A 13981-nucleotide genomic window follows, 5' to 3' on the forward strand; every position below is an offset into this window, starting at 1 on the left:
GAATTACATAGACATATGTAGTATGTACAATATGAGTTGTTGTTTTTTTAATAACAGACTGGCTTTCCTTTTAACCCATAAAGGAGTCTTTCCACAGCCTGAGCAACATGAGTCTAATGAGAGTACTTAAAAGAGTAAATAACATAGGAGAGCATTTTCGTTTGAATAACGCCATCGAGTAACATTCAACTGGGCCTGGTTACTGGACAAAGGGCAGTACCGTCGTGTGGAAATAATGAAAATGAGCTGAAATACCAGAAACACATTTTCCGAGTGTGATCCAGTTTATGAACTAGGTTGAGCTGAGTGTGGCAACAGATGCTTGAGGAAGAGATTTTCCATGAAAAAAAAGACAGTGTGAAAACAGAGACAGATAGTAGAGATGCTACAGGTGAGATACGTACTGATGTAGAAGGTGCTGGGGGCGGGGTTTCCATCGAATTCAAGCTCCAGCAGGTTGCTGGTCTTGGGGTCGTGTCTTAACCACAGGGCCACGCCCAGGATCACACCTCCTGCAAGCTGCAACAGACAACACAACACATCCTTCAGTTCACTACATCGCACTACATTGTGCTGCCTACATTTTTTTCATCAGTTTTTAATGTTTTTCTCATTTTCACATATATTGGGCATACTGAGTGACATGGAAATAAAGGTCCTGAGCCAGATCCACACTCACGTGTGTCACAGTGATGTTAGTTTTATGATGCGTGTCAGAACAACACTGTGCCTGCAGGACAATATAAACTGCCAGTGTTTTATATTTGCATTTTTTTCTAACACGACAGATAAAGCTGGTGCCCGTTACTGCAAAGACAGCCTTTGCCTTAATGACAACAACTTTCATTGAAGGAAAAGATTGACATTTTAGGAAAAGTTCATTCACTTTCTTGCTGAAAGTTAGATGAGATTGATACTTGATGCCACTCTCTTGTCTGTATGCTAAACATGGAGCTACCGTCAGCAGCTGGTTAACTCAGCACTTTACACTACATGTCAGCATTCACACATTCACACACACATTCATACACTGATGGCAGAGGCTGCCGTACAAGGCAGCCTTCGGGAGCAATTTGGGGTTAAGAATCTTGCTAAAGGACACATCGACATGTGACCGGAGGAGCAAGGGATCAAACCGACAACCTTCTGATTGGTGGATGACCTGCTCTACCTCTGAGCCACAGCCACCCTTCTTTTATTTTATTTTTTTATTTTACAAAAGCTTGGATCAAGGGCTGACTTTCAATAGATCGCAGCGAGGGAGCTGAACTGCTACGTACGAAACCCTGACTCAGAATCAGGTCGTCTGCGAGTGATTTAGCACCATCATCCGGCTGCACCTCAGCCCTGTCACGAACGGCTCTACTCACCGACCAAAGCCGGATATCCGGGGCCAACCGAAGATCGCTATGGTATCATTACATCTAGGCGGGCACCATTGGCTCCTCAGCCAAGCACATACACCAAATGTCTGAACCTGCGGTTCCTCTCGTACTCAGCAGGATTACTATTCAGTAACGTAAAACTAACCTGTCTCACGACGGTCTAAAGACTGGAAACAGCTAGCCAGTATCTGCAAAAAGGAAACAAAATCTGCCTACCTAAATTGTCAAACTATTCCTTTAAGTTATATAAGAGTTATATAGTATTGATATTTTGTGTGTATATAGGCAAGTAGCTAACATCTGTTGTGACTCAGAGCTCCATACCAACTTTTCCACTGGTAGCACTGGTGCTACCAACTTTCTCAGTGTGTCGCACCAGCACATGATTTGGTCGCACCCTTATTTTCCTTCTTCACTGGCTCGGTTGGTCTCCCCCCGCCTGCACTTTCATCATCAGTGGCGTCTGAGTCAAAACCTCTCGTTGTCTCTCCCCACCAGCCTCCTCCTCTCTCTCCCCATTCTGTGCCAAATACCATCTTTTGGGCTCCAGAGCTTTGGTATTAATCAACAGCAAACATTCAAAACTTCGGCCAGTGGTGGGGTTGGTATCAACCTGCAGCGCTCTCTCAGTGCTCCTCCTCCACAGAGAGATCACCGCCACCGCTATCTGCGCTCAGCGTCTCTTCTCCTCATACATCTGTGTACGTGACGTACCTCAAAATCACGTTTGCGAGCCGACTCCCCCTTAACAGCTGCGTTTTGAGGCTGATGTCTTCGCACATGCAGCCCCCAGGGCTTCAGCTCAGCCCTTTCGACCCGAGCATGTTGTGTGTGTGTGTGGATTTGAAGTTACTGTCTGTGCTGCTGTGTTTGCAATGTAAAACCATCATGCAGGACATGTGAGTAAATTTGACCAGCAAATAATCAGATATAGCTGATGAGACTGATCGATCGGTGCATCTCTAATTCATGCACTTGCACTTCCATGTAAAATTTTAACTCGCATACTCACAAAATGGTCACATATGCGACCATTTCGGTTGCAGTCTGGAGCCCCGGCAAGACCCTTTGTTCAATTTGTTTTCATACTTCCTCTTCTGACCCAGGAAATTCCTGGGGGAAGCCCTGCAATTACTGCAATGTGTGACTTTGTTAGTGAAATGTATTGTTCTTCAGGGTGGTTTACATTGACACAAGCCTTCCTGAGCCCTTTTGTTTGGCCCCTGGACAAATAAATCCTAAATATAACCAGAGTTAACATATACCTCAGCAGGCACACAGGAACAAGCATCACCCACACACGGCCGCAAAAGTAAAATAAACCACAGACGGACGCAGCAGACTGCTCCACACACGGGGTTGGATGTCTTATAAATCTCATACTTCAAAACACACATTCAAAAAAGAGAATATCTAAATTAAACTAGCAAACACTAGTTTCTGTGAACCAAAACGGGCTCAGCCTCCCCCCGACTCCCTCCCCATCCTCCTCCTCCTCCTCTTCTCTTAGTGAGGTCCATTCCAGAGCTAAGGTCAGCTGCTGCCCAGCAACCAGATCAACACCATAACTGGCAAGAGTGAAGACATTCAACACACACAGACACACACAGACACACACACACACACACACACAGAATGACTCACTACTTCAAGTGAACCCCTCCTCCTTACCACCAGTGTGTTACCACTGACTCGTCACTGACATGCATGAAGGTTTAACCAGATTTAAACAGATGTCTGAGAGGCTTTAATATACAGCATTGATATAAATGATGAGTAGAGGGAGAACCCAGACAGAACATAGTTGAAATCCATGATTTTTTATGCTTTGCCTGAGATGTGACCGAGCCTGGAGAAGCACAGCTACAACTACCGTTAATTGAGGTCAGAAACAGTCCTGGTCCCAGGTTAGCTGCAGCCCAAAGGATACGTAAAGGGTTAAAACACATCTACCAATCGGTGGTTTCTAAGTGAAAGTAATAAACTAGTTAATCACAAATCCATAAGACGGCCTTTGAGCTAGCTATAAATCTGGTATCTGGGATTTTTGAGTCAGAGGGACTGGCAGCTTTTGGAAAAGGATCAACCCCAGATCTTTAACTGTTTCAGACCAGTTTTAGAGAATCACTGAAACTTGAATGAAATTCGGCAGGAGAAGTTAGAAGACTCAAGGCTCGTATTTCAACAGAGTAGTCAAAAAGCCTGAACTGAACTTTCTTCATCAACGTCTGGTTACAGCTTCTCAAAAGTGAATAGTTGTGGGTTTTTTTTAAGTCCTCCATGATAGGAGACTGAACACCATTGGGGTTGTTGGTCAGACAAAACAAGCAATTTAAACTATGGCTGGCAAAGTTAACGTGTAAATAGTGTCAACGCAAATTCGTTTTAACGCCACTAATTTCTTTAATACATAGAGTGGAGATACTGGCATCATATGAAACTAGAAAAAAAGCTAAGGAATCCATTGGTACCAAACATGTTATACTAGCTTGTTGTGAAGGAGGTTAAATAACGCTCCAAACTGACGCTAAATTTTGGCGAGGAAAAACTGGCATGGTCATTTTCAAAGGGGTCCCTTGACCTCTGACCTCAAGATATGTGAATGAAAATGGGTTCTATGGGTACCCACGAGTCTCCCCTTTACAGACATGCCCACTTTATGATAATCACATGCAGTTTGGGGCAAGTCATGGTCAAATCAGCACACTGACAGCTGTTGTTGCCTGTTGGGCTGCAGTTTGCCATGTTAAGGAATGATGCTATAAATTCAGTACCTGTGAGGGTTTCTGGACAATATCTCTCGTTGTTTTGTGTTGTTAATTGATTTCCAATAATAAATATATACATAAATTTGCATAAAGCAGCATATTTGTCCACTCCCATGTTGATAAGAGTATTAAATACTTGACAAATCTCCCTTTAAAATACATTTTGAACAGATAAAACATGCAATTAATTTGTCAAAGACATTTTTTTTTACATTATAGATACCAAAAGATTGATCAATTAATCAAGAAACTCTGATGATCTGAGGATGAAGTGATAATGAAAATAATCATAGTCGCAGTGAGTGTCATAATGAAGTATAATAGCAAGGTGCATTTTGTAATAAACATATTTCACAGCAGACATTTTGACATATCATGGCAGGAAAAGCACAGTTTAAACTTATACCATCAATAATGACCACATTCAGTTGAAATGCTTGAGTAATATAACAGAACCCTGGTATTGTGGCTTCATAGGACTTTTAAAAGAACTAGTAATGCTATTAGTAAGTATTTCCAGCTATAGCGAGTCATAATGTCTGAGGTGAAAAGGCCTTTTGTCAGAAAATCTAAACTGAGAGGCAAGAGGACATACACTCCAGCTTGTCTTAGGTAGGTAATGGCATTAGGGTTTACATAGAATAACACAGCAGACTGGCTACCGACTCTATTTTCAGTGACTTTTCAGTATTTTTGGCCTCAGATGCCAAAGACATTATCCAACCATCTGCTGCTCATTCAGCCACTGCATTTGTTGTCACACATTCCACACCGAAAAAAACTGTCTAAACACACGGGCCGGCATCTTGTTAAATCATCATGTTTCCTACAGCCTGCCTGCTGTCACCAAAGAGAGGGCGGATACTGCTAACTGACAGTGTAGGCGTGTCAGGCTAATATTAAGTATGTTTAAAATGTGTTGTAACACAGGAAAAACAATCATAACAGCTGTGACTAAGTCTTTATACGTATGCCGACCTTACACCAAATGACTAATCAAGCGGTGTCACAGACATATTTCCATTTTCAGAATAAAATCCCCAGAGTTTTGCAAGAGTTGCGGCGCGCTCCCTTGATCTCGATCTTCTAGTGTAAGGTGGTCATAAAACTCAGTTTTAGCTGTCTTAAGTCAGTCTTTTTCTCATCTTGACGTTGCGATAAAATCAAACAGGTTTAATATCATCGTAAGTTCGATGACGCGAACATTGTGAACAACCAATAGGTAAATGGTAAATGGACTTGCATTTATATAGCGCTTTTCTAGTCTTCCAACCACTCAAAGCACTCTACACTACATGTCAGTATTCACCCATTCACACACACATGGCAGAGGCTACTAAAGTGCCAACTTTGCCCATCAGGATCTAATTTAAATACTCATCCACACACCGATGGCTATGCCTTCGGGAGCAATTTAGGGTTAAGTGTCTTGCTCAAGGACAAATCGACATGTGACCCGGAGCAGCCGGGGACCTGCTCTACCCTCTGAGCCACAGCCGCACTCTCTCCTTGGGAAAGAGACGTCTGTAACTCAGCGGATAATTTTTTTTGAGGTGAATCAACTCCCCAGTACGAACACTATAATAGTCCTTATTTAAATCATTAGGTCCTAAAAGTTGTAAAACGCACTAGTAGCTGAATCCAGAGTTATTTCCCTTCCTAACAGACTGGAGCGAAGGCTGGGAGGCGGAGTTAGCAAGCCGTGACGTCAGCGTCAGGCTGTGACCCCGTGACCGAGCCATGTGACCGAGCGGACACTATACTGCGCCTGCTCCGTGGGCCCAATGGATGCGGAAGATCGTCGGAAGATCCGGGTACTTTTCCAGTCTTAAGGCGAGCCATTTCGGCTTCATGTGCCACTGAGCAACTTTCATAGGAATGAACGGGGCCCCGCCTCCAACGCCGTATCCAGTTCTCTTAATACATCCATGTTGTAAATAATAACCCTGCAAGATCTTCAGTCTTTGCAAAATATTATAGTCTGTGACGAAAAACTCTGTGACTTAAGACACAGTCTTTAGATGTGAGAGGGTGTCAGACTTCAGTCTTTTAAAAGTCTTTTCAAAGTCTTCAAAGTAGAAGACTCTCAACACAGAAGAGAAACTGTGAAATTGTGAAATTGCTTCAAATATGATGTAGTGTGAGATCAGATCAGCACATGTTTCCCCTCCAGTGTCTATTTCTGCCTGTTGCCCGGAGTACAGGGGGTTGTAGAATGCTGGGCATGTTGGAGGATGGGGAGTAGGGGGTTGGGGTGTTGCCTGCAGTTCCCATAAGCCTCCTATACCACCACACTGAGGCTTCACCCCACCCCCCGTAGCCTCTTAACCCTCTCAGTGTCTCAGTGTCCCAGTGTGATTTATGGAAACAGGAGGTCTCCCTTATAAAGAGCCAGGCTCCGCGGCTGGCTGCTCAGTGACCGCACGTTGCAGTCAGAGTGTTTCATCAGATCGACTGGACTCGTCTGCTTTGACAGATCCTCTCACAGAGCTCTTTAGAGCAGCCAATAAAGCTAAAAGGGTTAAAGTGGGATATGTGTTAAAGAGGAAGAAGGAGCCAGAGGGATGCTGTAATGCATTAACAATCACATTAAAAGTCACTTTACCAACACTTCTTACCCAGGGCTGGAGAGTGCGACCATTTTGGTCAGCGACTAAGCATGTTCGTTGGTCACACCAGTGCGCCTGACATTTAGCAGGTCTGACTATGTGTGTGTATGTGTGAAACCACGCCCTGGACTCCTCCTCGAGCAACAATACAACCTTAAAACTAGGGCTGCACGATTATGGCCAAAATGATAATCACGATTATTTTTTTATTTATAGATTAGGAACAAAATATTTCTATTGTAATTTCACATTTAAATAAACAGAGCGCTGCTTTCACTTCCATGTTGTGCTTCATTCCAACCGTCAAACACTCTAAATGCTATCCTTTTACTTTGTTAATGTCATCTGCAGTGCTTATTTGCATAAAAACACACAATTCAAATGATTAGGAAATAAATGATTGTGTTTTTCTTTAAATATTTGCTGTGATTAAAAAAATGAGTAGTTCTAATTATATATTATAAGCTGCTTAGAGCTAGTGTTAGGAAACAAAGTGTTAGTGTTGTGAAAACATCTCATTCAAACAACTAGATTTATTCAAGTTTCTCACCACATTTTACAAGACTACATTTGAACGCATCATGAGAGTTTTCTATGAGCGGAGCATTTTAAACGTCACAATCGCAGTCGATCTTGTTCATTTAATTATGGAAAGCCAAAATCGTGATCGCGATTAATATTCGATTAATATTCGATTAATTGTGCAGCCCTACTTAAAACATTCCGGAAATTCAAAATGAAGAGAACTATTGATCGATTTTCCGTCAAGAAAAATGTTGCGGTGCCCGTTACACCTGTCCCAGCCGACGTCATGAACCTGATCAGAGACGCCAGATTCATTTCAGAAGTGGGGTTGAGGGCAAAAAGTGTGTGTGTGTGTGTGTGTGTGTGTGTGTGTGTGTGTGTGTGTGTGTGTGTGTGTGTGTGTGAGACACTGTAGGCTACATTTAATAACACAAGACAACTTAACCGCTAAATTCTTCTTCAGATCGCAAAACAGCTGCATATCTCTCTCTTTCTCTGTTACCCGACCACACACTAACTCCTCTTATAGGTAGACTGCATCTGCATTTGTCCCACCTGCGCACCCGAATAGGTAACAGTGGCCTTGCATGTTCACATTTGGCGAGGTTTAGGGTGAGAGATGCAGGTTGATTGGGCCTCCCCGCAATACTTTTGGCAATACCACCCGATTAACACAAATCACATCACTCTATTGATATTTAAACTCAGCTCTGCCTCAACAGGGAACAGATCGCCTAAAGGGCCTTTCACACAGAACGCAGCATAGATAAATAGGTGAATCAATTTTTTTCCCCACCCCTAATATCTAGAGGTAAGAGGTCGAGGGACCCCTTTGAAAATGGCCATGCCAGTTTTTCCGCGCCAAAATTTTGGAGCCTCCTCCGCAACAAGCTAGTGTGGCATGGGTGCAATGGTATTCTTGGGTTTTTCTAGTTTCATATGATGCCAGCATCTTCACTCCAGCTTTAAAAGTGAGCACGCTACATCCTCCGAAAGATCGAATAGCGGCCGAACTTTTAAGAGGTTAACTAAAAATCGATAGTGTTTTGGAATACGGTATCACAACGCTTTATATTGTGATACTCATTTGTATCAATATATTCTTACACCCCTAATGTGCGCTGAACCCAGCGGCGAGTACGGCACAAACCGCGTTCTGTGTGAAAGGCCCATTAGACATGTTTTCCTCTCAGTAGTAGGGAACACTGAACAGGGAAACTCTTCTCTAACGTAGCCATAAATGACAAATCAACAGCTTCACCCAGTTTACGGGTGACAGGAATCTGTCCACAACATTTGGTGTTGGAAATCCCTTTCCTCCCGGCTAGCTCATTATCAAGCATGAGCAAGACACCGCTGAGTGGTAACTGCTGACGCACGGCTACTTTAGCACGTTGTGACACAAAGGGCGAATGCAGATGCACCATTGGGGCTCGGAGGACACTCCTTTTAATAACCCATACTAGTATATTGGATTGACACAAGATCTCATTCGAAAGGTGTTATCTGTTAAGTGTTATCTAACATAAACTAGTGGTAAGCGCTTGAATTGATAACAATTGTCGCTGGAACTTTACATGCAGGTTCTGACACACTTTTTGCGATGAAAATTAAAGTCCAAAAAACAGTGCCTGTTTACGCGTCTTGTGCAGACACAGACGGGGCTGTGAAGCTGCTGCCAACTTATTGGCTGTTATCTATGTTAGATAGTGTTGAAACTGTGGCTTAATTATTAGCTCTCTGGTCCCTGAACAGTTAGACTGAGGAAAAGTGCAGCAGTGGGAAATAAAGAGCCTATTGCAGCACTTCAGTTGACATTCATTATTGATACTGGCGATCGGAGGTGGACGGTCATCGGGAGTAAAAGCCTTTCTGTTGGGGTTCCTGGGCTCAAACTGTAGGCCAGGTGTCAATCTACTAACACCAAAATGAATGCTGTTTTCACAGCAATAAAAAATAGATAATAGAGAGAGAATTATGACCTGTTTAACTTCCAAATAAAAACCAGTATGCAAACTGTAATAAAGGAGTGGATGTTGACCTGCATGGGATTTATTATTTCACTTTTGTTTTTTACCGTGGTTTCGAATCGGTATCAAGAATCGTAGAATTTCACTGGTATTGGTATCGACTACTAAATTTCTGGTAAGGTGACATCCCCAGCGTAGGCCTATGGGATCTAACAAAACGCTTAAAATGTATTATTGTGGTGCCAACAGGCACGGTGAAATTGTTTTTTTCCACCGTTGCAACCAGTGTAAAAAGTTAGTCCGGAGCCCTGTATTTAAACATTATAAACATTGCAAATAATTCATTTTATAATGTAGTCTATAATGCTGAGTTTTGTTTCTGAATACAATCTAGTTTGTTTGTAGTGATAAAAATTATAAAAAAAATTTAAAAAACAATGTAGTTTAAAAAAGATTTTTTTGTATCTAGAAAGGCCATGTAAAAGTGGAGACACTAAAAAATAATAATAATAATAGACAGGACAATTAAATGAGACATTTAACAAAAGCAAACAATGATGAATCAATAACTTGATGGATCTGTGAAGAAACAACTCGGATGCTATTACATTTGATACTGCTGAGAATAAAATGGAATCTGAGACAATGATTAGGTTTAATTAATTAGTCAATTGACAGAATCTGCAACAATTTTGCTAAGATTAATCGTTACATCAAGCAAAAAATGCAAATAAAATACTTTTCTGTGTTGTATATTATTGTGAGTTTAATACCTTTGGGTTCTGGACTGTTGGTCGGACAAAACAAGACCTTTGAAGACATGACTGTGGGCAAATGTTATGCATGTCTAACTGGACAACACCAGGACACAAATTTCTCGATTGCACCAGAGTACAGGGGGTTCAAACGTTGACTGCAACACTTTAAAACTCTCACCCATATCTTGCTTACCTGCTCAGGAAGCTACTTCTAAACTGAAACTAAACCTGTCTGCAACACGTCAGCCTGTACTGCACTTACACTACTAACATCCTCTAATGTGTCTAGAAGATTCTATCTGCAAAGAGGCTGAAACAGGCAGCGTGATCTGTTCCCAAGTGATGAAGATGAGTGGGCAACATGTGGAAGAGTGCACACTTAAAATTAATAGAAATGATCAACAAATAGAGTACAGTTGGCTCTTATAATCACCTTCTCTTAACCCCTTATTTCTGCTTTTGATTTGTCTAAAATACTGATTACTAGGACTGGGCGATATGGCCAAAATCTTCTATCCCGGTATAAGTAATTTCATATATAACAATAAAGCATTTTTTCTGGTAATTCAATATTCAAAGTCTATATGACATAACCACATGGTAAAGTCTATTTTGTATACTCTTAAATACTTGACAAATGGCCTAGCCTATATCACGATGGAAACGATATAGAAAAATATATACGGTAGACGTCTTATCATCGACTATATATCGTCATATTGCCTTGCCCTACTGATACCCTCTCTTTCCTCCCTGAAATTCTTTGTCTTTTCATCATCTATTGCCTACCATACACTAAAAGACTGAAGTCTGACACCCTGTCACATCTAAATACAATGTGTCTGAAGTCACAGAGTTTTTAGTCTCAGACTATTATATTTTTCAAAAACTGGGGATCTTGGAGGGCCACTATTTACAAGACTGCAGCTACATTCCTTCTGAGATGATGTACCCTGGTGGATAGAAAGCTAGCTAGGTAGCTAACCACTGTCCCGAATGGGGCTACTTGCAAGCTAACATTAGATACTGGAATGTTTGCTATAAACCTACGAGCCAACTGTATGTTTCAGCTAAGATTGCTAGCTTCAATCGTCAAAGAGGCGCTCTTGTTCACTCCACAACTCCACCAGTATCTCCATGTTTACTTTCTACCCCGTTTGCTGCTTCCTGTTTAGTTTGTTTCTGGAGAAAGCGCACCTATCGGTTGTTGACATTGTTTGCGTCATTGAACTTACAATAATATTAAACTTGTTTGATTTTATTGGACCGGGAAGATGAGTAAAAGCGATTTTGGCATTGTGAGCCTCTGAGGAACTTTCATAGGAATGAATGGGGCCCCCGGCTCCAACGCTGTATCCAGTTCTCTTTATACATCCATGTGTTATAAACTGTTGTGAAGTGTTAGCCTTTAAGTGCTTTAATCTGTTACTCTTTCATTGTCTCAACAACAACAACAACAATCAAACAGGAAGCAGCAAAAGGGGTAGAAAGTAAACATGGAGTTACTTTCTACCCCTTTTGCTGCTTCCTGTTTGGTGCTAGAGAAAGCGCACCTATTGGTGGTTGACAATGTTTGCGTCATTGAACTTACGATAATAATAATAAACTTGTTTGATTTTATCGGACCATCAAGACGAGAAACAGACATTTTGGCATCACACGCCACTGAGCAACTTTCATAGGAATGAACGGGGCCCACCTCCAAAGCTGTATCCAGTTCTCTTAATACATCCATGTGTTATAAACTGTTGTGCAGTGTTTTGGCATGTTAGCCTTTAAATGCTTTAATCTGTTACCCCAACTGGGATTCCTTCACCATATTTCATTGTCACAACAACAACACGCCCCCACCAACGCAGCTCCCTACACTGCTTTAACACTGGGATGTTTTTGGTTTCAAAACTGTCCCGACACGAGTTAAATCAACCAATCAGGATCCTAACACTCAAATATTTACCTTTACAAAGGTATAAGAAAATATATAGTGCCACTTTTTGATTTAGACCAGTAAAAGTAGCAGAGTAAATGTAGATCAGGCAAAAAAAAAGGAGCTGCTTTGAGAAGCTCTTCCTTCCACAAGGAGAGCACAAACTAAACACCCACAAATGTTTCCATGATCCATCACCCAACACAGGGCCTTGACTCACCAAATGGAAACCACCATGAGTCTCCCCCCTCTCCACACTCACACACACACACACATTGGGGTGGAGGATGTAATCCAAACAAAGCCATTCTCCAAACCCAAAGCGAGGCTAGAGTCTCCTCTAGCCAACCACTAGTGATGTGTTGGTCGGGAACGAGCCGACTCAAAGAGCCGGCTCCCGTCCGAGAGTTTTTTTCTTTTTCTTTCTTTACTTAATTCAAGGCAGAATGATAGGGCGATCTTTTCCGCGCCACGGACACTCCATGCACTGACTGTGACTGAATGTTGTGTTAATGACGTCCCTGCGACCAATCAGGTGATGAAGGAGGAGAGAAAGAGAGAGAGGAGTGCAGTGCGCGAATAGCAGAAAAGATGAGTCGGAAACGAAGCAGCGTGTAAAATGATGGTATTAATTTAAGTGATATATATGCACACATACTAATCATTAAGGTCAAAACAGCCAAAGCTAAATATGGCTGAATTATAAAGGCAGAAGTGAAATAAAATGTATAGACGAGTTTGGGAGCCGAAAGAGCCGGCTCTTTCTTGGTGAGCTAAGCCAAATGATCCGACTCACTAAAAAGAGCCGTAATTCCCATCAACATCCACAGCTTCACATCAGACCTACTAACTATAAGATTTAACCAGTTCATAATCAGCTTAAATGATATTTGAGCCTCTTTTGGTGAGTCAAAACGGTAGATCTATGAGTTTAACATCACAACAAACTAAAACTATCGAGTAAACTTGTCTTTTTAGGGGTTAAAGACGTTATATTTGCTCTGATTTAACCCCTGATTGTCCGACATGTTGTGTTTATGCTGTGTAAACTGTGATATTCGCCACCTCGTGATTGTGTGTTATTATAGTTACGTAAATTAACCGCACATGCCTTCATTCGGTCACCATCCCCTCTCTCCTGGTGGTTAAACAGCCCCGGTTATTCACGGTGTATAACGGTATAATTGTAGGCTACTAAAATCAGTGTAACGGTTCTTAACGGTCTAAACCAACCGCCGCTAACCGCACGAGGAGAGGGACACCAACCGCCGCTAACCGCACGAGGAGAGGGACACCAACCGCCGCTAACTGCACGAGGAGGGGAGAGGCGGGAAGAAGAAAACAAGCTGCTCACCCAGAAGATGAAGTTGAAGAAGAAGAGCAGGTACTTGATACATTTGGTGCAGCCTTCGACTCCCATGGTGGTCCGTTTAGTCGGTTATATGTATGTATGTGTTTATATCGTTAACTGGACAGCAGCAGCAGTAAGAGGCCAGGTGTCGTGAGGCGTGTTAACGGGACTGAGTCTCGACTGGGAATCCTGACTAGAAGCTCAGAGACGGAGGCAACACCCAACTCCTCCCTCACGGTCTGAACCCCCCATTTCAATCCCAACGGTCCCAACAACACTGTACACTTCCGGTCACCGCCTTCAAAATAAAACACACATTTATTCATAACATGCTTTGGGAGGGGTCTGCTTTGCTTCTGTAAATGGTTCTTCTTAGTCATAACATTTAGCACTGCTAAAAATACTTGATACTAGATTTGTATGGAAGCCTCTTGCCGCCAACAAAGGTCCCATATTGTAAAAATCATAAAGCAGGTTGAAGTGCTATATTACGAAGGCGTATTAGGGCCACATTGAGGGGAATTTTTTTTTTGAGAATAAAGTCATAATATTACGAGAATAAAGTCGTAATATTACGAGAATAAAGTCGTAATATTACGAGAATAAAGTCGTAACTTTACGAGAAAAAAGTCGTAAAATTACGAGAATAAAGTCATAATATTACGAGAATAAAGTCGTAATTTTACAA

At 42.0% G+C, this 13981-nt stretch overlaps 1 protein-coding gene across 1 annotated transcript in view; it reads right to left on the reverse strand.

Moving 5' to 3' along the window:
• Window positions 1-13536, reverse strand: part of LOC141783138 (CD81 antigen-like) — a 32978-nt gene extending 19442 nt beyond the window's left edge. The window contains exons 1-2 of the mRNA XM_074660182.1: window positions 13297-13536; window positions 405-519 (exon numbers count right to left, since the gene is read on the reverse strand). Of these exons, the coding sequence (XP_074516283.1) occupies window positions 405-519; window positions 13297-13362 (181 nt within the window). The 5' untranslated portion in view covers window positions 13363-13536. The remainder of the gene's footprint in view (window positions 1-404; window positions 520-13296) is intronic.
• Between the last annotated feature and the right edge of the window lie 445 nt (window positions 13537-13981).

The sequence above is a fragment of the Sebastes fasciatus genome, chromosome 2, assembly GCF_043250625.1.
Source record: "Sebastes fasciatus isolate fSebFas1 chromosome 2, fSebFas1.pri, whole genome shotgun sequence".
Taxonomy (NCBI): domain Eukaryota; kingdom Metazoa; phylum Chordata; class Actinopteri; order Perciformes; family Sebastidae; genus Sebastes; species Sebastes fasciatus.